At 54.1% G+C, this 21,740-nt stretch overlaps 1 protein-coding gene across 2 annotated transcripts; it reads right to left on the reverse strand.

Moving 5' to 3' along the window:
- Positions 1-540: 540 nt before the first annotated feature.
- Positions 541-20,654, reverse strand: ETNK2 (ethanolamine kinase 2). Of its 2 annotated transcripts, XM_012459397.3 has the most exons (8): positions 20,205-20,654; positions 18,413-18,672; positions 15,398-15,520; positions 10,415-10,557; positions 9,075-9,158; positions 6,142-6,287; positions 3,909-3,982; positions 541-1,716 (listed from the first exon to the last, which is right to left on the reverse strand). In XM_012459397.3, exons 1-8 carry the CDS (start codon positions 20,460-20,462, stop codon positions 1,644-1,646), a joined length of 1,161 nt encoding a protein of 386 aa, XP_012314820.1. In that variant the 5' UTR covers positions 20,463-20,654; the 3' UTR covers positions 541-1,643. The 2 variants fall into 2 exon arrangements, with proteins under 2 accessions (XP_012314820.1, XP_064216335.1); XM_064360265.1 differs by lacking the exon at positions 6,142-6,287 and having other exon boundaries at positions 1,630-1,716; positions 20,205-20,462.
- Positions 20,655-21,740: the final 1,086 nt, after the last annotated feature.

Below are 21,740 nucleotides of genomic sequence, written 5' to 3' on the forward strand. Positions count from 1 at the left end.
GGCAGTCCTGGATCAGCTGCTGCCTGATGCACAGCCTGGAAAGTATAGCCAGAGTGGCGGGGATGCTAAGAGGGGTGCCCCCTTCTCATCTTTGAGTTTCTGCTCCTCCCTCCCTCTGGCCTTCTGAGAAAGTTCCAGAAATGGCTCCTGCCCACTCTCTGAGCAGCCCCTTCCCCACCCCTGACAGCTGGGAGCCGGAGATGACGGAGGAAGACGTCCTGGGCACTTGTGTTTAGGACGTCACTGGTTCATCTCCTGGTCAGCCAGCGTCCTTTTAATCCACAGCCTCATTCCCTCTAAGGGTAGATTCTACCTAGAGGGTCAAAGGCAGAGAAGCTGAGTGAGAGAAATCGGGGTCCTCACAGGTCTACAAGAAGTTCCGGAGCCTTCGGAGCTGGGTGCAGGGGAGGATGTGTGCAGGCTGTTACCTTGACTTCAGCATAAAGCCCAGGTTGTAGGGGATCATCAGGAGGGGCTACAGCACCCCTCAGTCCCCCATGCAGGGGTCAATTCCTCACCATTGCCACTCAGCCACAGCAGTCCGGAAATGAGCATTTTAATGCAGAAATCATGAAAATTTACAAATGAATCACTTTCTGGGCCAGAGCCGTGAGGGCAGAAAGGAGGTGGAGGCTGTTGAGCATCCAGGCAACCAGCTCAGTCAGCACCTTTCTGATGGGATCCTGCCCAGCCTCCCACGCTGGGCCCTCAGGGGCCCTGGCCCCCATCCCATCCTCTTGGCTCCCACTAGTCATTCCCAGATGGGAAGACCTCAGGTCAGCTTCAGGACATAAGGTAGAGCTGGAGAGGCATCCCTGGAAGGAGGGCTTGAGGCCAGGGAGGGAACAAGGCAGAAGACTGCTGGTTCTGGTTTTGGCCACCTCATCCTTGGCCATGTCCCCTCCAGCCAAGCCACAGCACGAAGAAGACCCAGGCTCTGGAGGCCCAGGGCCTTACCACTCCCTCTCCTGTCCCCCCAGCAGGGGAACAGAACAAGCACAGGAGAGCTCGTCGGGGAGCATGTTTCCTGGGGCTGAGGTTTGGGAAGAGGTCGTTTGATTGGATCCGGTTTGGAGAAGGTGAAGGGTCTCAGATGAGGTGGCTGCTGAGGGAGCTGTCATGCTCAATTCTTGGCCCCCACCCATCACCAAGATATGTACATCCATGTGTCAGGGTTGGCGTGATGCTGTTTGGAGCTCAGCACCTCCCACGTGGGGCATGCAGGGGGAGACGGGCTGGAGGCTCAGGGCACTGGAGGTAGAAAGGAGCCCTCCCCGCCTCCTTCCCCAGGCCAGGAAGGGGTAAAGACACATGTAAGGCAGCCCCAATTCCAGCAGGGCCTGGGTCTGGGAATGATGTTTCCCAGGGGTGGTTATGGTCCAGGCCCTGGCTGCAGGCACTTCCTCCCAAGCCTGGTGAGGTGAAGGGGACTCCCAGAAGTGGGTCTATCAGCTCCTCCGGACAGGAGAATGAGGTCTTCAGTGGCCAGCACTGGGGGCTGGCGGCAGGGACAGAGCCTTCTCCCTGGACACCCACCTGTCTCCTCTCCCACCCTGTCCAAGGGTGTGGACCCCAGAGTGCAGCATTGAGCTCTGGAGAACAGGTTTGGCCAGACAGATGGGTGGGGAGGGATGGGTGGCTGGTTACTTTGGCATCTCCAAGGCTGACACCTGAGGCTTCACCTTGAAGTACTGGTTGAATCGGATCACTGCGTACCTGGGGGAAGACAGAAGGAAGCTGGGTGTGAGGAAGGAAGGCAGGTGGGCCGTGCTGGGGTGCTCACATCACGAGGGAAGTTTCTCAGCGGCTCTAAGCCTATCTAGGTCTGGAGAGGCCATTCCCAACCCAGACTGATTAGTATTATTATTTCTTTTGCTGCTTTTATTTTTTTACTTTTTATTATTTTTTTTGAGGCCGTCTCGCTCTGTTGTCAGGCTGGAGTGCAGTGGCGCAATCTCGACTCACTGCAACCTCCAACTCCCTGGTTCAGGCGATTCTCCTGCCTCAGCCTCTGGAGTAGCTAGGATTACAGGCATGCGCCATCACGCCCAGCTAATTTCGTTTCTGTATTTTTAGTAGAGATGGAGTTTCACCATGTTAGTCAGGATGGTCGATCTCCTGACCTCGTGATCTTCCCACCTCACCCTCCCAAAGTGCTGGAATTACAGGTGTGAGCCACCGCGCCCAGCCTTATTTTTTCACTTTTAATATTTATTTATTTTGAGACAGGTCTGGCTCTGTCACCCAGGCTGGAGTGCAATGGCACAATTTTGGCTCACTGCAACCTCTGCCTCCCGGGCTCAGATGATTCCCCCACTCAGCCTCCAGAATAGCTGGGACTACAGGTGAACACCACCGCACCTGGCTAATTTTTGTATTTTTTGTAGAGATGAGGTTTCACCATGTTGCCCAGGCTGATCTCAAACTCCTGAGCTCAAGGAATCCACCTGCCTTGGCCTCCCAAAGTACTGGGATTACAGGCGTGAGCCACTGTGCCCAGCATTTTTTTTTTTTTTTAACTTCAACTATAATTTTTTCTTCTTATATCAGACTAGAGCAACCCTTCCACAAACATGCTTGTTTGGAGTTTTGTTTTTACAGTTCTATATTGGTAAGTATGTTCACATTGCTGTGCAAATGAATCTCTACAACTTTTTCATTTTGGACGACGGAAACTAGACGGACTAAGCAATATTCCCCATTTCTCCCTCTCCCCAGCCCCTGGCAACAATTCTACTTTGTTTCTATGGATTTGACTACTTTAGTTATCTCTTATAGAACCGTATTTGTCTTTTTGTGACTGGCTTATTTAGCATAATGTCCTCAAGTTTCATCCATGTTGTAGCAAATGACCAGATTTTCTTCATTTTTGAGGCTGAGTAATATTTTACTGTATGTATATACCATATTTTATTTATTCATTCATCTGTTGACAGACATCTGGGTGGCTTCCATCTCTTGGCTACTGTGCCAAGAAGAATGTTGCTGTGAACACAGGTATATAAATATTTCTTTTAGAGCCTGCTTTCAATTATTTTGGCTACCCACCCAGAAATGGGATTGCTGGATCATACGGAAGTTACATTTTTATTTTTTGCGGAACCACCATACTGTTTTCCACAGTAGCTCACCATTTTACATTCCCACCATTTCTGCACATTTTCTATTTTTTTAATAGCAGCCACCCTAATGGGGTGAGGCAACATCTCACCATGCTTTTCATCTGCATTTCTCTTATGAACACTTTGAAGACAGGGTAATGATTCCTTTTCAGCTGAAGGTAGGTAAGGAGGAGAAGGGCAAGGCCCTCAACAAGAATGGAGGAAGAAGTGATTCCTGGTCCTTCGGGACATAGGAACCTCACAGGACAGGGACTCCCCGAATCATCAATATGCAAGCAGCGGCTAGCTATATATGTTCGGAGTTACTGAAGGAGTAGCTGGGTCTGTCGCCCAACCAGAAGACAGTATGGCAACACTTAACCGCCGCGTGACTTCAGCAAGTCACTTCCGCTCTCCGGACCTCTGTCCTCTCTGCTGTAAAACGAGGGTAGGACCTGCGATTGTTCAGCCTGATTTTCAACGATTCCATCCACCACCAGGCTCCGTGGATAGGTGCGTTGGCAGCAGGGTGGGGAGTGGGCAGTAGGATGCAGTGGGGACTAGCAGACCTCCTACAAGGCACAGGGAGGATGTGACACTACTCTTTTCCGAGTGGCACTTTCCTGGCATCCCCTGGGGGCAATGGCTCTGCTGGAGATGAGCTGGAACATGAGCTGGAACGGGGACCAGTCAGCAGAGCAGGGGAGAGGACTCTGGGCATTCTGCCTGGGCTGTCCTTTGCCTGCACCCTGGGCTCAACCAAGGCTCTCCCTTTTGTCCACACCCCGCCATCACCCCCACACTCACCTGAGGAAATCAAAGTCGATGGTGGAGTACTGGTTCTGGATGAGGGCCCAGAGAGCCCAGAAGAAGTGAGACGCCTGGAAACAGACCAGAGAGGGTCAGACTGGCAATCTCTCCATGCCTCCTTCTGACTCTACAGAGCTGCAGGGATGCAGTCATTGTGGAAGACACACAGCTAGGACCCTGGACGAGATGTGGTGGGGTCTCCCCAGCACAGGCTGGGGAAATTCTGGAGCCCAAGTCACTGCACAGCATTTGGAGCCTCCACTCTTATTAGAGAAAGGTGGGCAGAGCCAGTTCTACCAAGGCCCTGGTGTTCACCAACCCTCAGGTGGGTAGTCAGCAGTGAGGAATTTCAGGGGGTGACCATAACCTAAGCAGGAACCACACGCCACCTCTGGCCTCTTCCCTACCCAGGGGAATCTCTTGGAGTCTTCAAGGCCAACGTATCCAGGCCAAGATGGACCTCTAAGCCAGAGCTTAGGCCTAATGGCCAGTGGGGGCTGGTTCCCCTCAGGACGGTGCAGGGAAGGAAGAGCGATGGGCAGCAGTGCCCTGGCCACGTGTCTGCTGGAAGATCCCTACACTAACCTCCTCCACTCCTTTCCCTCTCTCCTACTGGGAGGCTGGTTGGGTTGGAAAAATGAACCTAGATATGGAAACAAGAACCCCCAAGTCTGGGCATTTGCTGAGCATCAAACTCTGCTCTCCTCATGGCTGGAGGTACCTACCAGGCCAGGAATTGGGTGGGAGGAGGGTGAGGACTGAAAAACAACCTGTCGCACACTACGCTTATTACCTGTGTGATGAGAGAATCTGTACGCCAAACCCCAGTGACTTGCAGGTTACCTATGTAACAAACCTGCATGTATACCTCTGAACCTAAAATAAAAGTTAAAAAAAAGAAAGCCAGGGAGCTGTGGTTCCCATCTACCCCTGAACAAACACTAGTGACACCATCATTTTCCCACGTGAGTGTCCCCACACTTGTGGCTCTCCCATCCCATTCCCACCCCATCCCAGATTCCTCCTCACTCAGGGGTTGGCTACACTTCATTTCCTTTCCATTATTTAAAAGGGGCATAGTAAGCTAGCATGTATGAATGATCACTAAAAAACTAAGCAAGAGGAAGGCTTGTTCTTAAGGTCTTAAAGACTGAGGAGGAAGAGCCTAATGTAGAATCAGTTTTGTGCCAGTGAGGAAAACAGAATAGGGAATCTGAAATTACAGAAAAGTAAAGATTTTATTTAGTTCTCTTCCGTACTGTGAAATTCAAGGCAGCTGACTTGTCTTCTTACTTACGCACAGCTGACATGAATGAGACTAGTTAGCAACCCCTGAGCACACAGCAGTGGAGCCCTGGCATGACCAGGTGCCTCAGATAAGGGGCATTCAGAATTAAGAAGTGACAGCACAGTCATTTGAACAGGAAGAGCCTGTTGGGAAAAGCTGACTTAGAGTTCTGAGTCAGTGGAGGTAGTTACAAAGAAGGATTAGAGCTTGATATTCTCTATCTTCTCTAAAGGTTAAATATATATATATATATACATGCACACACACACACATAGCCAGGCATGGCAGCTCATGCCTGTAACTGTAGCTACTCAAGAGACTGAGATGGGACGATCATTTGAGGCCAGGAGTTAGAGGCCAGCCTGAGCAACATAGCAATACCCTACCTCTACAGAAAGTTTTAAAAAATTAGCCAGGGGTGGTGGTACACACCTGTGGTCCTAGCTACTCGGGAGGCTGAGGTGGGAGGATCGCTTGAGCCCAGGAGTTTAAGGCTGCAGTGAGCAATGATTGTGTCGCTCTGCTCCAGCCTGGGCAATAGAGTGGGACCCTGTCTCAAAAAAAGTATGTATATATGTACATATGTATATGGATGAATTTGACTGCAGCATGAAGGGCTGAGGTTAGACGGTAGAAAGAACTACTTATTCAAACAAGGGAATTGCTAACATAGGAAGCTAGGCTATTTCTTGGAAGTTTCTCTAGAGAGGAGAGAGCCTAGATTTGGTGGGGCTAGGGGAGCAGGGAACAGGGCATCAAGTATTAAGGGCTGCCTAAGAGGGCTCTTCCCAGGCTTCACCTCTAGGGTGGGGTCAGGAGCCGGGGATGGGTGTCCCCAGGCTCTCACCTAGCCCTGGGCTCTGGGTAGAAGGTTAGGTGGGTCACCAGCCCTTCCTGCTGACTCCTCCTTTCCTGCCCCAGCCCTAGTCACAAGGCACTCACCAGGGCAAACTTGTTGACTTGCACGTAGAGCCTTTCCACCTCCCTGGGGGTCACGGCCATCCCCCTTTGTGCCTGCAGGTAGTGGAGCAGCCACTGCAGCTGGGCCTCCCGCGCCGGGTACAGGCAGTAATCCACCTCATTCACGCCTGATGGGGAGGCAGGCCAGATACAAGGTGCTGGGAGATGGGCCCACCTAGGGTCTCCTCCAGCTCAGTAGTGTTCCCTTCTCCCATCTCCTTTGACCTGCAGGCTGTGCCCAAGAACGTGGCCCTGAGGAGGCAGCTTCTTTGATTACAAAACTCAGCTAGTGTGGGGGTCTATCCCACCCCAGCTAGGAGCACTGCTTCTGTGGGATCGAGGAAAGCAGAGAGAGAGGCAGACTGGTGAAGAAGCAAGACACCGTCCTGGGAGTCACAGGAACCCCTTGAGAGCTCCACGGTCTCTCCCATCCGCTGCACAAAAATGCCAGTGCACAGGAGGCCCTCAGTTAAAAGGCCTGGATCAGCATTGCCAGTCCTAGGCCTCATGCCAACATCAACCTTAGGGCCCTTTCCTATCACTGGCCGAAATTTCTTCATTTATCAAATGAGGGAGCCAGGCTTCATGTAGGGATATCAAACATGGCTTCTGGTGTTAAGCTGGCTACTTAAAAACATCACCCTGAGAGCACCCCAACCAAGGCCAATTCTCCAGATGGCTCGGATGCGTAGCCGGGCTGGGAACCCATGGATCAGATGGCTCTGGTTCCTTCCAGCCCCGCCGGAGCCCTCCAGCTGCCAGCCCAGTACCACCAGCCTCATCCTGGGCGTGGTGGAAGAGACCGTGGCTTCAGAGCTGGTAGAAAAAGAAGTTTATTTAAGACAGGACCAGGACTGGGCCACCTTCTCCAGTGTCCCCTCCTTCCACTTCTTCTTGTCCTTCTCAAGCTTCCTTTATATCCCTGGAGAAACATACGCAGTCTCCTGAGGCTCCAGGAGTGTGGCTAGAAAAGAATCTCCTGGAACAGATGTCGAAACAGAGGTCCACAGAAAAGAAGTGCACTCAAGTTCAAACGGTGGTTACAGGCAGAGTCAGGGTTGGAAGTCTCATCTCCCAGTGCCCAGAACTGCCTTCCTCACTCCTGCATACCCGTGAGGTCCCTCTCCCCAGGTCTGGATCTCCCCAGCTCTCTTCCTTCCCCCATGCTAGGTTCTGCCTCCTCCATTCTCAACTTGGGAGCAGGCTGCAATCTACCCCTTTGGAGAAATTCCAGTTGGACTTTGTTCTGTGCTGTGGGTGAGAAGGACTTAAAACGCTTAAGAATTACCCTCTGTGGAAAGGCCAGTGGGCCTGGCATCCAAGCATTCCCAGGCCCAGGGCCCTGCTGGTACCAGCCTCTGCTCCATGGCACACCCTGAGGCTCGGCTGCTCTGCCCAGCCAAGGCCCCATCACCCCAGGCATTCCTAGGTGTACTCTCAGGTACAGTCAATGCTCAACAGATTCATCGCCTGGGGTTCCGGAAGGAACACAGTTGGCCTGACGATGCTGGTGGAGAGTGGCTCTCCAGTTAGCCTGGGCATGCCTTACCTATCCTGAGCCACAGGGCCCGGCCCCATCATGTGAACCCCTCACCGTGCTAGTCTGGGGACAGCTCTCCAGTCCCAGTGTCCAGCTCCGTCCATGTGAGTTGCCTCCTCGGTCCCACCTAATTAAGTCTCAAAATGGAAAAACCTGCCCTGCTTCCTTTACACAAATGGTTCCATTGTGCATACCATGCCTTTATAAAACAACTGCCTACCCTAGGAATCACCCCCGTTCCCTGCCCCTTCCATTCCCACTCCCTGAAAGCTTCCCAGTCTAATCGCAGCACCAAACGCCAACAAAATGCTTAGTATGTGTCAGACGTGTGTGTGTGTGTGTGTGTGTATCTCATATTAACACTATGAAGTGGGTACTATTATGATCTCCATTTTATAGGGGCACAGAGAGGGTAAATAAATTGCCCAAGGGTCACATAGCCAGTAGGCAGCAAAGCCAGGAACTGAACTTAGGGAGTCAAACTACATAGCACATACTTAGATTCTACTTAGATGATTCTCATCAGGCCACCAGGCAAACAGCTACTTGTAGCCTGTTCTGCTCCTTATCTGCATGGAAGGCCCCATGTACAACTCGCCAGTTGCACTGGGCATAAAGGAGCTTGGACAAAGGAGCGGAGGCTGAAGTCACCCTGTGCTGTGGTAGCCAAGCCGCAGCAATTGTCTGTGTCCACCTGGAGGAAGGGGTCTTTTTCTAATTGTGTACCAAGCTGAGTATCTTCAGGGATCCTACGGAGATCACATTTTCTTAGTTGGTATCAAAGAGCCATATGGGCAAAGAGAGGTCTGCCCTGTGTATGTGAGTCCTGGTTCCTCCCACGAGACTTGGAACTCTCTAAAAGCAGGCTGTGCCTTAACCCCTCAAGCTGTGATATTTTGGAGGACAAAAGCTATCTAGCCTCTACCCTCCAAGTACAGAACCACCTCTGGCCCTCCCCATGCCCTGGCCCTGGTCCCCATCATAAAGAGGGTGCTTTCAACATCGGCCAAATATTGCCTAATGACAGGGATACCTTCTGAGAAATGCACCATTAGGTGATTTTGTGTGATCATCACAGAGTGTACTTACACAAACCGAGATGGACAGCCTACTACACACCTAGGCTACACGGTACAGCCTGCCGCTCCTGGACTATAAACCTGTACAGCATGTTGCTGTACTGAATACTGTAGGTGACTATAACACAGTGCTAAGTAGTTCTTTATCTAAACATATCTAAACATAGAAAAGGTACAGTAAAAATATGGTGCCTATTACCATAAACATACAGTAGTCTCATAGGACCACCATCTACATGCGGTCAGTCATTGAAACATCGCTACGCAGCACATGACGGTAGCAGTGCCCCTCTCACCTGCAAACTCATTGAAATGGTTGCCAATGTCAAAAGCTTGGTAGTTGTAGCCAGCATATTCATAGTCAATGAACCGCACATGACCTATGAAACAGAGGACAGTCGATGAGAGTTGGCCCAGGAGATCTGGAAACGGGCCTGGTCAAGCTTCCACTGACCTCTGGGATGCACCCACTGACTAATGCCGGCCTCTGCAGCAACCCTGCCCAACTCCATCGCTGCAGTAGTCTTCTAAGCTACTTCCTTCCATCCTTCTATCTGCCCTTCCCAGCTCCCAGTGTCCCTCTCACACAGCTGGATCTTCAGGCTCTCCTCATCTAAAGACATCTGTCCTCAGCATGGCTGAGGATCAGGAATACAGCTAAATATTAATACTCCCTGGAGTGATGCTCTCAGCAGCAACACCAGGAGGTGTGCTGTGTCTCTCTCCTCTCTCTCCCTCTCTCTCTCCCCCCACCTCCCCCTCCCCCCTCCCTTACTCCCTCCCTGAAGGTTCGGGACAGCCACAGTGTTCTCAGAAGCCAAGAGTTGTCAGGAGTAATGGCTTAAGTGCCCTACTATTGAGGACCTCCACAAACCATGATTTTGAGTTCTTTCTCGGCACAGATTTTTTTAATAGGTTCTTACTCTGTCACCCAGGCTGGAGTGTAGTGGCTCCATCACTGCAACCTCCGCCTCCCAGGCTTAAGTGATCCTCCTGTCTCAGCCTCCTGAGCAGATAGGATTATAGGTATGCACCATACTGGGCAAAGTTCTGTGTATTTTTTTGGTAGACATGGGGTTTCACCACATTGCCTGGGCTGGTCTTGAATTCCTGGGCTTAAGCAATCCACATGCCTTGGCCTCCCAAAGCGTTGGGATTATAGGCATGAGCCACTGTGCCCGGCCCTTGGCACAGATTTTTCAAAGTGGGAAATTTTTATTTGCTTTTCCCCTTCCCTCCTACAAATTAACTTAAGACCTAAATCCGCCGGGCGCAGTGGCGAGTGCCTGTAGTCCCAGCTACTCGGGAGGCTGAGGTGGGAGGATCGCTTGAACCCAGGAGTTCTGAGCTGTAGTGCACTATGCTGATCGGGTGTCCGCACTAAGTTCAGCATCAATATGGTGACTTCCCGGGAGCAGGGGACCACCAGATTGCCTAAGGAGGGGTGAACCGACCCAGGTTGGAAATGGAGCAGGTCAAAACTCCCGTGCTGATCAGTAATGGGATCGCGCCTGTGAATAGCCATTGCACTCAAGCCTGGGCAACATAGCGAGACCCCGTCTCTTAAAAAATATATATAAATAAAGACCTAAATCCAAGTCTCCTTTTGCTTGTCCCAGGGCCAGAGAAGCCATACCTTTGATGCTGTCATAGATGATATTCTTGCAGAGCAGGTCATTGTGACAAAACACCACAGGGGACTCCAGCTGGGACAGATGCTCCTTCAGCCAGGCCAGCTCCTGTTCCAACACCTCCACCTTAGGGACATCTGCAGAAAGCCTGGGCAGTGGCAAAAAAAGGTAGCCAGTGAAGGGAGGGCTGATAGACAGGGAGCTGCTTGGCCTCGAGAGCCCTGAGTTCGAGCCTCATCACTCCCTCCGTCTTACTGCAGGAGGACCTTGGGAAAATGGCCAGTCTCTTAGACCTTCACTTTTATCATCTGTAAAATGGCACTGAGGCTTCCTGTCCATCTGACTTCTCTGGTTACACTAGGAAGCTGATTAAGACATGGGCATAAAAGCATGAGGCAGGGCATAAAAGTCACTGGCTGAGGGTATCCCTGCTACTTTGTGAAAGGGACAGGAGGGTAAGGAAGGGGACACAGGGAAAGGACAGGGCAGGTGAGAACAAGTGTCCAGACTCGGGGATTCAGAATAAGAGAGAGCAAGGGCAACGGGAGCAGTGGGGAGGGATGCAAAACAGACCCGCTCAGGATGCTGGGAAAACTCACCAGGAGGAGGTGCGCTCCCTAGGTTGAGACTCTCCCACAAGATCCTCCCTGGGAGGAAGAGCAGGGCCCTGGCAGGGAGCTGGAGCAATGGAGCTCTCTTGAGGAGGCAGAAGTATGTCCTGGTGTACCCCAGTTCACCCCAGCAGCTCACCGTGTCACAGGTAGAAGGGACCAGGGAAACAGGCTGGTCTAACCTCTTTTCTTTTTTCTTTTTAATTAAAATCTTTTTAATTCTAGGACTTTATGATCTAACCTCTCATCTCACAAACAGACCATCGGCTCATATGAGAAAGCGAACAGAGAACTATTTTTTTTTTGAGACAGAGTCTCGCTCTGTTACCCAGGCTGGAGTGCAGCGGCGTGGTCTCGGCTCACTGCACCGCCTCCCAAGTTCAAGCAATTCTCTGCCTCAGCCTCCCAAGTAGCTGAGATTACAGGCATCCGCCACCATGCCTGGCTAATTTTTGTATTTTTAGTAGGGATGGGCTTTCACCATCTTGGCCAGGCTGATCTTGAACTCCTGACCTTGTGATCTACCTGCCTTGGCCTCCCAAAGTGTTGGGATTACAGTCGTGAGCCACTGTGCCCGGCCACAATGAGCTTCTTTAGTTCACTCCTACACTATCAAAGGAACACTAAAGCCTTCAATGAGAGCATGCTTGCTTTGCGGGCTCCCCAGTGACTCATCCCTTCTACCTTGAGGTATGAGTACGTGTTCCCTGGTCCCAGACCCCTGCCAGACCATGTACAGGCAACTTGGCGGCATGAACAAAGATGCATGGGTCCACCTCTCCTTCTGCCCCACCCCCATCCCATGCACCCAACAGTCTTTCCTGCTGAAAGAAACACAAGTTGGGGAATGAAGAAACCAGCCAATCAATCAAGTTATCAAAGGCCATGTGGAAGTCTGATGAGGGTGTGCTGTCCTCGTGTGCTCTGAACTTTTGTCCCCAGGAGGCACACAGGTCTGTGTACACTGAAAAGGCCAAACACTTACCAGAGTCCTTAAAAACCTAGAACCACCAATGGGCAGAGAGGAGGAGGCTGGGCTTTGATCTCCATTCCTGTGTCACCTGTTTGTGTTTCTCTGTCCAGGGCAGCAAGAGCACGCAGAGGAGGATGAGAATGAGACTGGCCCCCTCTCACCTTCTCACGGGACAGACCAATCGCTCCCTCACCCAGCCCAGAGGCCAGAACACGAGGAAGACTGAGGCACCCCTCTGTCCCCGCTGGGGAAGGAAGAGAGGACAGGCTCCCTTCCAGGCTTTGAGAAGGTCAAAGCTAAAGAAGATCTGAGTTCGGCCAGGCGCGGTGGCTCACGCCTGTAATCCCAGCACTCTGGGAGGCTCAGGTGGGCAGATCATGAGGTCAGGAGTTCGAGACCAGCCTGGCCAACATAGTGAAACACCATCTCTAATAAACATACAAAAAAAAAATTAGCTGGGTGTAGTGGTGGGCCCTTGTAATCCCAGCTACTTGGGTGGCTGAGGCAGGAAAATCTCTTGAACCCGGGAGGTGGAGGTTGTGGTGAGCTGAGAATGCACCGCTGCACTCCAGACTGGGTGACAGTGCGAGACTCTGTCTCAAAAAAAAAAGATCCGAGGTCACCTAGTCCAGTCCCATGGGGGAACTGAGGCTCAAGGAAGGAAAGAGGCTTCCTCCCAGCCTCCAGACATCTCTTGCACTGCTGGGTCCTCTACTTCCTTGTCTAAGGAAAGCAGTCCTTGGCCTGTCCAAGGATCCAAATTGAATCGAGTCTTCTAATTGTGAAGGCTGTGTACTCTCTGAAGGCCTGGGTGCCCTTCAGAGGCTCTGCAAAGGCCTCTTTGAGTTCAGGGAGTCCGCTGGGAGGAGTGATATGGGGGAGGCCTCCCCCATGCTTCCTGGAGTTTATCTGTGTCGACAGGTCTGCATAAGGTATGTTTCAGTCTTGACTCTCCTTAAGAAGCTACCTTTTAAGATTCCTTTTGTTTTCTTAGACTGATCATCAAAAGAGAAGAATTGGGAGGGCTCCTTTGATTTGCTCAGGTCCCGAACTGAAAAACATGGCTCTGACAGCCAAGATGGCTGCTGCTCTGTCCCTGACCTCAATCTGACCCCCACCCTGCCCACCCCAAGGCCACGCAGAGGCCTTCCGTCTCCCCAGGGCCTCCCTCACTGCTCTGCTTCCCTCCCCTGAGCACTTGAAACATTGCCAGCTTGCTACCTTCAGTCCCACCACCGCGGGGCTCTTTCAAGGCTGTGGGATTGGCAGAAGAGTAACCACCACCGCATCCCAGAAACACTGCCCAGGAAAATCTGCTCCTCCTGCTCCTCTGCCCCAGAGTCAGCAGGAGGGGGAGGAAGGGGCTGCAGGTCTCTGCAGGGAAGCCTTGGGGTTCCTCCTGATGCTGGGACTGCTGCCTGGGCAGTCTCCACTCCACTGTCAGGATCTGGCCAGGCAAGAGTACTTTCTCCCCACAAGACTCTAAGAGTCAAGTCCTCCCAAAGATCTGCTCCAGCCGCCCTCATCTACTCATCACTCGTGAGCAAAGCCCGCTCCAGCCATCTCCTCCAGTTAGAGTAGCCTCCCTGCTCATTTCTGCCATGCCACCTCTGCCAAGACAACTTCCCCTGGTTCTCCCACCCCCAGCATGCATTACACACCCTGCCTTCTTTTGCAGCTGTGCATGGCCATGTCCTGTATACCCACATGACTCTTAAGCTCTTTGAGGGCAGGGCCAATGTCACCTTCATTTTTAAATTGTTTTAAATCCCAGTCAATCAATGTCTGTGAAATGAAGGACTGAACAATCCAGGGTTATTCGGCAATGCCTGGGTCTCCGGGTGCTTATCTGGTCTAAATGATTGTTCAGCAAGGCTCTGCTTTTGGGCAGTCAGGCAGCTTAGGGCATGGATCATCCCCTAAAGAGGCTCAAAGAAGTCAAGCAACTTGATTTGTTCAAGGTTCAAAGGTGTGACAAGAGCAGAGATTGGGCTAGCTCTCCTCCAGGGATTACTCCCTCCCAATAACGTTACCCCTCAAGGTCACACAGTGGCGGCACAGTCAAAGGAAGCTGTAGTATTCAGGACCATGTCTGAGCACCAGAGGCCTGGCTCTAGTTCCTGAGCTGCCACTGATCAGCGACCCTGGGCAAGTTCCCATCCCCTCCCTGGGCCTCGGTTTTCCATCTGTCAAATAAAAGCTGTGGGCTGAAGGATTGGAAGGACGTGTTCTCTGTGAACTGTTCTAGCCCCGAGGGAAAAGGAAGTCCTTGTCCCAGAAAGAATATCTGACATACAAGGTCTGAACATGGTCAAAGAGAGGGCAGGCCTGGGCCACCACAGACAAATGGTCCCAACACGGTGCCTGATAAGCATGGCGTGGGAGGATGCAGATAAAGTCATGCATGTGGGTGACAGAGACATACTCAAAATGGGGATGGAGTTCATTATTATCTTGTCATCTTAGAAGGGGGAAGACACATCCTTCCCCCCAAACCTCTTCTGTACCCTACTCCCATGAACATTTGGAACACGGGTGATGGCCAATCCCAGCAAGGACTGTGAAGGAATCAGAGACTCACTCCTGCCTTTTCTTTGGAGGATGGAAGGCACGGCACCACTCTTTCCTCCAGGCCTCCATCTTCTCCTCAGCACTCAGCGTGTGCTGGGGAGTCAGGTGTCTAAAGGTTTACAGGACTCTCAGGTTGCTGGTCCAAGCGCTTAAGGGAAAACTCAGGGAACCCTGTCTTCCCTGGGGAAAGGCAATGTCAGGATGGGTGGCCTACCTCCTTTCTTGGGAAGAGTAGTGAGGGAAGCAGCAAGCTGTCAGTCTGAGCAAGGTAGGGGCACGGTCCCCGAAGGCACACGGGGACAAGAAAGGTCTTGGGAAGTAGCAGGAACCTTGATGTCCCAAGGGCTTGTCAGCTGATGAGTTGAGTTCTTCTGACGCTAAGTTCAGTCCCACCTCATTCTGAGGGCCCTGCCTTGCTCATGGTTCAGAAGGCAGGGCAGGTGGAAACAGCCCTGGCCTGAGAAACAGAAGCCCTGCCTCTCGCAAGCCCTGTAACACTGGGCCAAGCTCAGTCTCTGAGCTTCAGCATCTGCTAAGCAAAATGGGGAAATGTTGTCCCCAACCCTGGTCCCTGCCACAATCAGAGAGTCAAGGAGAAATGAGCACACAGGTGTAAAACTGCTCATCTAAGCTCCTGAGATTTAATCAACAGGCCCAACTCTGCTTGGAGACAGAGGCTTAGCAACTAGGACTGAAGGGACTGCAGGGGAAACTCCCCAGCCCCCTCCCCAGGACCTGAGCCCTTAAACCTCCTGGCAGGGTGGGCTGAAACCAAAAGGATGGGGAAGGGAGATCACATTAAGGCAGCCTTGGACCCTCCCAGATCGTTGTACCTGGGGTTGATCTCGTTCTTCACAAGCGTGAAATAATTGTGCATCTTGTGCCAGAGAGTGGGCTTGGGCAGGCTGCCGTTGGCGTGGATAGTATGAATCTTTGCCATTTCTAAGGCGATTAACCTACAGCAGGGAACAGGAAGAGTAGAGCATCAGTGCTGGGACATGCCCTCCCCACTCATCCCCTCCTGGCCAGATAGGGGCCCTCCAGGCCCACCAGGGCACTAGCCAGAGGGCCAAGGATGGGATGATCTCAAGTCCTTTAGGAGCACAGGTCCCACAGAAGGAAGGTCTTGGCAGAAGGAAGGAAAATAAATTAAGACCTTAGCTTGGTAGCAACTCCCTTTCCAGTGTCAGGCTGGGGCTGACTCAGGGAACAGAAGGGCAGAGCAGTGGGCTGTTGGTCACAGGTCAGTGGCCTTGCCTTACCCCAGTGTACCCACAGCAACCCCTGAGAACAGAGGGGCACTCGGGGATGGAGGCGGGGCAGCTTATCCTCCCCCTGGACTCTGACCCATCCTCTCAGGGTACGTGAACATAGATCACTTTGCACCAAGAGATCAGGGGTGGTGATGCCAGGCAGGGAAGAAATGCCTGCCCCTTATCAGCCTGGCCAAGGTGGGGAGGAAAACAGGCTGGCCCAGGGCAGCCCCTTCCTCGGCTATAGGGAGTTAATGCTGGCGGCTGAGTGCCAAGGACGCAAAACAAACCAGCTTTCTATTTTCAAGTTCTCCTGTGGACATTATCCAAGGTCTCAGGAGAGAAGGAGTGGGTGGTAGGGAAGGTTGCTGGGAGAAGGTGGGGGTGAGTGGAAGGCTGACCCGTCAGAGAAGGAGGGCCTTGATAAGGACCCCATCGCCCGAGGCCCTGTGTCCCAGCTGGGCCCTCCCAGTCCCCTGCCAGTCCTCCCTTCTGCAGCCCCACCCCCCAACCGTCTGCTAAGCCTCCAACAGTCAGCTTCCTTCCAACATACAGCCTCTGCCTGTTGCTCGAATAACAATCACTGGGAAAGACAACAAAGGCATTGGCTGTTTGAAACCTTGTTACCAAGCTGTTTCACGGACATCCTCTCTCTTGCTAGGCCCTGGGAAGAGGCAGGCCATATCCTACTGGGATAACAGAGCAGTTTTGGGGTTCCTCTGGAAGCCCCCAACGTCCCCAACTCCTAAAGGGTAGAGGAGACAAGGGGCGTGGCAGCAACCACGTGGGTGAGAGGGGAAGGCTGTGCTTTCTTTCAGAGGCCAGAGCCCTGGGGCAGAAGAAGGGAACCCACCAGGGTTTGGGCAAGGCAGGGAAACAGACCTGAGACTCAGGCCTTCCCTTCCCAAAGGAAGATTCGGAACAGAGCATGAGCAGAGCGTTTTCTTGAATATCAATGGGGCTGTTGTCTGGAATAGCAATGAAAGTAACCTCAACACTCAGCATTTTCATGCTGCAAAGCCTCAGCAGGCCGAGGCTGGGGGTGGGGTTCAAGGGTGGCTCCTGGAGGCCTTCCCCGAAGACATCCACCTTTACCCAGAGAAATGATGGTCTATCCTGAGAAAATCATCAAGGAAGGGCCTACCTCCTACCCAATTTCTGGCTCTCCCCCAGATGCCACATTCTTCTTCTTAGGGAACCTAAATCCACCTTCAATCTTCTTGACAATGGTAATTGCATGAGAGGATGAGTGACAGCCTCGGATACATAGAGGCGGAGGGATCCTGGGAGTGGTGAGACCTGCCAATATCCGAGCTTATTTGCACCAGACTGAGGGAGCGCTGGGGGGAGTGCAGTGGCAGAAGTCAGGACAGGGTCCCCTGTACCCTGCTGTGACTTCACATTTCTAGTCTGGGTACTTTTGGAGCTGTTCAGCTGGAACCTGCAAACGCCCTTGCATAGGTTTGTATGCCTCACACCCTCAAGATACACACACACACAGCTACAATACATGACTGAAATATGCCACCCGACCAGCAGCTTAGGAGCACGGGGTTGGAAGGGCTCTCAGCTCCTCTTCTTCTGAGTCCCTGCAAGGCATACACAAACAGAGCCACGTGCACTTGGGGTTACGTGGGTGGCAGGTGATGAAGCAAAGAAGCTTCTTGCTCTACCCCCAGGTGTGCTTGTTTCCCTTCAGTAAGTGAGGCCTCCTTCCCCTTGGATTAGCCTGGGCAGATGCCAAGGCTCCTAGGCAGACCCCTGTGCCCCTGTCCCAGTGGCAGGAGTAAACCCCAGCCTGCCTGGGGCCTCACTCAAGTCAGAGCCCTCCATGTGGGTCATGGCATTGGAGGGAGGGAGGAGGACACTGCTTGCCATCCTTGTTCTGGCACAGAGGAGAGGGAGGTACTAGGGATCCTTCTTTGGTCCTCCCCCTTTCCAGGCTCTACAGCATCCCCAGGGCTTGAAGGAAAAGTTCAGTTCCTGGGTCCACCACATCCAAGCATTTACTGGGAGGGGTTCCCCAGGAGCCAAAGGTTGTTGTGAGCCTTTGAAAGGAGGCCTTGACAGTTCCCCAAACCTGGGTTCCCACTTCGTTAGGGAGCCCGGAAGGAGCTCAGACTGGCAGGAGAGGTAGCATCTCCCTGGGCTGGTAAACCATGCTTACCCTGGATAGGGCCCATTTACCTTGACAAACAGAGGCAGAGGTAGAAAACCCTGAGTGCCCTGGGGATCTGGCTCAGATTTAGTTTCTAAGGCTCTGAGATGTTTCCAGGTCAGACTTGGAGTGGGCAGAGGTTTGAGGTACGGTACCAGGAAGCAGACCTCTGCTGCACTTAGGGAACCAGGTCCTCTGGTCCCATGCTCATGACAGTTTTTCCTTTCCTCCCCCAGAACCCATCCTTCTAGCAGACACCGCTTAAAATCCATGGAAAGCCGTTCTCTGCAGAGCAATGCATATAAACATGTATTTTTTATGCAGTTTCAGGGAACTCATAGATCTTACAAGTCTCCACTACGGACCCCATGTGCCAAAGATTTCCAAGCCCAAGGCCTGAAGAATAGTAGAGACAGAGGCCCTGGCATCCTCCTCACCTGAAAAGCCGGGGCTCACGGATGTGCTCGGGCCCCAGAGCCACACCCTGCATGTACTCATAGCACAGCCCATTCTGGAAGGTGCAGTAGAGTTTGGGGGCACAGCCATGTGCTCGCAGCAGCTGGAAGTTTCTGACTTCATTCTCCCGGTCCACCAGCAGCTCCGTCCGCTCCCCATAGACCCGGACCAGCACACAGTCCTGCATGTCCTCCTCCACGTAGCAGGCCACCAGCTTGTTGGTGATGCCATCCGTGAAGCGCTGGCATGGGGAGAGGGCAGTGCGTGGGTGGGGGTGGGGCAGGGTCTCTCTGGTCTCTCCCCAGGGCTCTGTAGCTCCCGCAGGAGGTGCTCATTTGAATTCTGAGCACAACCACCCCAAGCCCCCAGTGCTTTAGCCAAGTCACTCATGCTCCACTCTGTCCCCAACCTTGGGGGTCTCCAGTCTATAGAATTCAAGAAAAAAAAGGTAGCTTGGGTTCAGCTTCCACACACTCCTGGGTCTGCCTCTAGTGAATGGGATTTGGCAGTGGAGAAATTTCCACACAACTTGGGGGGCAAAGGCCCCCTCCCGCTCCTTACCCTCCATCCCAGCACCAAAAGAAACCCCATGGACCAGAATGTGGCAGGGGAGGGCTGGGAGTTGTCCAGAACAGAACATCCTGACCAGCTGCCTCTCACCTTATGCCAGGCAGTGGGCTCTGCTCTACCTCGTGCCCCATCCAGTGGCAGAGGTACAAGGAGGGCACTAAAGTTGGCACCCATCCTAGGACTTTAGTGGTCAGAGGTCCTGATTAAACAACGCAGGAGACAACTGGGCTGTGAGCAAGGTTCTCTGGACAGCAGGGTGATAAGGAGAAAGGAATCATGGATTTATGGGGCACAATGGGACAGAGCTGGGAGGGCCTTAGAGGTCGTCTGAACCAATTCTAGGTAGGGAAACTGAGGCAGGAGAGGGGAGGGCAGATGGCATGGTAGGTCAGTGCTGGAATTAACCTCAGGCCTGCTTGATAAGCCTTGACAGTCTTACACCAAACTGGACCTTTTATTTTGGAAATGCTACTCCCTCCCCAGGGTTGGGGGGAGGTCTGTCAGCCTCCACACTTGGTTTAGAACCTCCCCACAACTTTGCCCCCACCCCACCCCACCCCAGAATGCCCACTGCATGGAGCCGCTGTGAGAGTGGGTTCAGTGGATGGCTCTGTCCACAGATGTGTCCAGGGACCTGTGGCCAGCTGGCGCTAAGGAAGATGGCCCATGTGGGGGGTGCTGAGCCTGAGCGTGCAGCTATGGTGAGGGGCTGGGTGCTAGCCGGAATTCCGCAGGGTGGCTCCAGGGATCCAAAGAGGCAGCTCAGAGCCTGGAGGATTTGCTCCCACCATGGGGTGGGGCAGAAATGTATGCGTGAGTTTTGAGGGGGGTCTCTTAAAAGTTCCCGCCTCCTCAGGTTTCAGAGCTGGCTGGGTACGCGCTTCTGGGCAGCGAGGGGCACCAGCACCCAGCGCCAGGGGGTGAGGCCCGCAAACGCAGCATGCCGACAGTGGGCATTTGGCCACCCGGCGTGCCCAAGAGCCCCAAGAGGAGGGGGGCGTGTGCAGGGCCGAGGGAGGTGTGAGCCTAGTTTTGCTTAGGGACGAAACAGATCCTTACACAAACCACGTTCCAAACCTTTCTTGCGCAGCAGCCGCGCACCCCTGGGACCGACACCCCCGGAAGGATGGGAGGACTGGGTCCCCGCATCCTCGTAGCAGCCCCGGCCGGGCCCCATCCTCGGTCCCGCGCCCACTCCACTACCTTGGTCCGAACTTGCTCGGGCTTCCAATGCGGCCGCAGCTCCTGGATGAGGCGCAGGGCCCCGGGAAGGATGTCGTCCGGGTCCACGGAAATGCCGAAGTACGCGACGGGGGCGGCCCTCGGGGGGCCCGGAGGCTCCCGGCCGCCGGCGCTGGCCGCCGCCTTCTCCTCCATGCCCCATGAGCACTGCGGGCAAGGCGTGTGCCTCCTCAGGTGAAAGGACGCGCGCGGCGGAGGGGCCGAGGGGGGCACAGCCATTCCCAGCAGCCCCACCCCCTCGGAGCCGCGGCCGACGCTAGCCCCGGCGGGGGGGCCCGGCGAGGGAGTGGGAGGGGTAGAGGAGGGGCCAGGGGAAGTCCATGACTCAGGCGCGAGCTGCCCGCTTCGATCGCCCGCTCGCGGCCCGCCGCCCACCGCCGACCCCGGAGCGCCGCGGCCCGCCGCGATTGTGACATCACGGGCGGCGGCCCGCGGGAACGCCCCTGGCCCGCCCCTGCCCCGGCCCGCGGGCCGCTGGGGAGCGCAGCCAGCCAACGCCGGCAGCTGCGGCCGCCGCTACCTGGAGCGCGGGGCGGGGGCGGGGGCGGGGGCGGGGGCAACGCCCCCCCGGGGGGCCCGGTGACGCCGGGGGTGGGGCCTCCGCTGGCTCCGCCCCGCCCGGGTACCCGCCGAGGCTCGCTTCCCGGCCTCTGAGGCAGGGAGACTCCTGCTCTCTCCCGGTAGCCCGGGGGAGGAGGCTGGGGAGGGCTCGTTCTGCGCCCCCACCTCATCCTGGAATGGAGAGATCTGCTGCTCCCACGACGTCAGCTTGGGCTCTCCCCTCTGTGCCCCTGCTCCCTGCCTCCTCCCCGTCCCCGGACCCCTGGAAATGACTCTGCAGGGGCGACCCCTGCTGCATCTCAAAGGTGCATCCCTGCAGAGAGCCCCCACAGGCAACCTCCCACCCCCGACAGAAACACACTCCATGGAGAGGGGACATTGGGTGATGGCTTTGGGATGAGTGTGCCAGTCCAGCAGACTGTGCTGTCCCCTGGCAGGCCACTGAGCAGCCAGGACGTTGGAGTATTTGGGCACATCCTCGGCAGGACTTGGGGCAAGACTGAGTTAAAGCCTCCCTCCCATCCTGAGCGTGTGAATGGAACTGGGTAGTTAGGCCAGTGGGTATCCCCGAGCCCAGTGCTTTGCCGGGCATTCGGGGTGTGAAGTGGACAGACCCTGCCCACGTCCTGGGGAGGAGAACTAGGAGAACTAAAGGCCTGGTGCAGCTACGAGACCAAAGCAAGGCGTGGTGATGGCTGGGGATGAGAAGGAAGGGGAAGGGGTGACAAGGTGTCCGGGGCAGGGTTGCTGTGGGGAGGAGCCTGGAGAGAGGCCAGGCCGGCTCCAAGTCCCTCTACTAGCCAGACTCTCCCTTGGTCACTCTCTGCCACCTCCTGAGCAGGGCTCTGTTGGCTGCCGGCCCTATTTGCTATAGTGAGGCCTCAGGGATCTCACTAGTCACCATCCCTCACTGCCCTACCCAGAAAAGCACCTTCA

The sequence above is a fragment of the Aotus nancymaae genome, unplaced genomic scaffold, assembly GCF_030222135.1.
Source record: "Aotus nancymaae isolate 86718 unplaced genomic scaffold, 86718_ANA_hifiasm-v0.15.2.pri h1tg000039l, whole genome shotgun sequence".
NCBI classification, from domain to species: Eukaryota; Metazoa; Chordata; class Mammalia; order Primates; family Aotidae; genus Aotus; species Aotus nancymaae.

Excerpts from the sequence above, each read along its gene's own strand:
- ETNK2 (XM_012459397.3), bottom strand. The coding sequence starts at position 20,462 with ATGGCTGTGCCCCCCTCGGCCCCTCCGCCGCGCGCGTCCTTTCACCTG. Across the intron at positions 9,159-10,414 it reads CATCTATGACAGCATCAAAG|GTCATGTGCGGTTCATTGAC; the intron begins GTATGGCTTCTC and ends TCTGTTTCATAG. Across the intron at positions 3,983-6,141 it reads AAGTCAACAAGTTTGCCCTG|GCGTCTCACTTCTTCTGGGC; the intron begins GTGAGTGCCTTG and ends GTCTGTTTCCAG.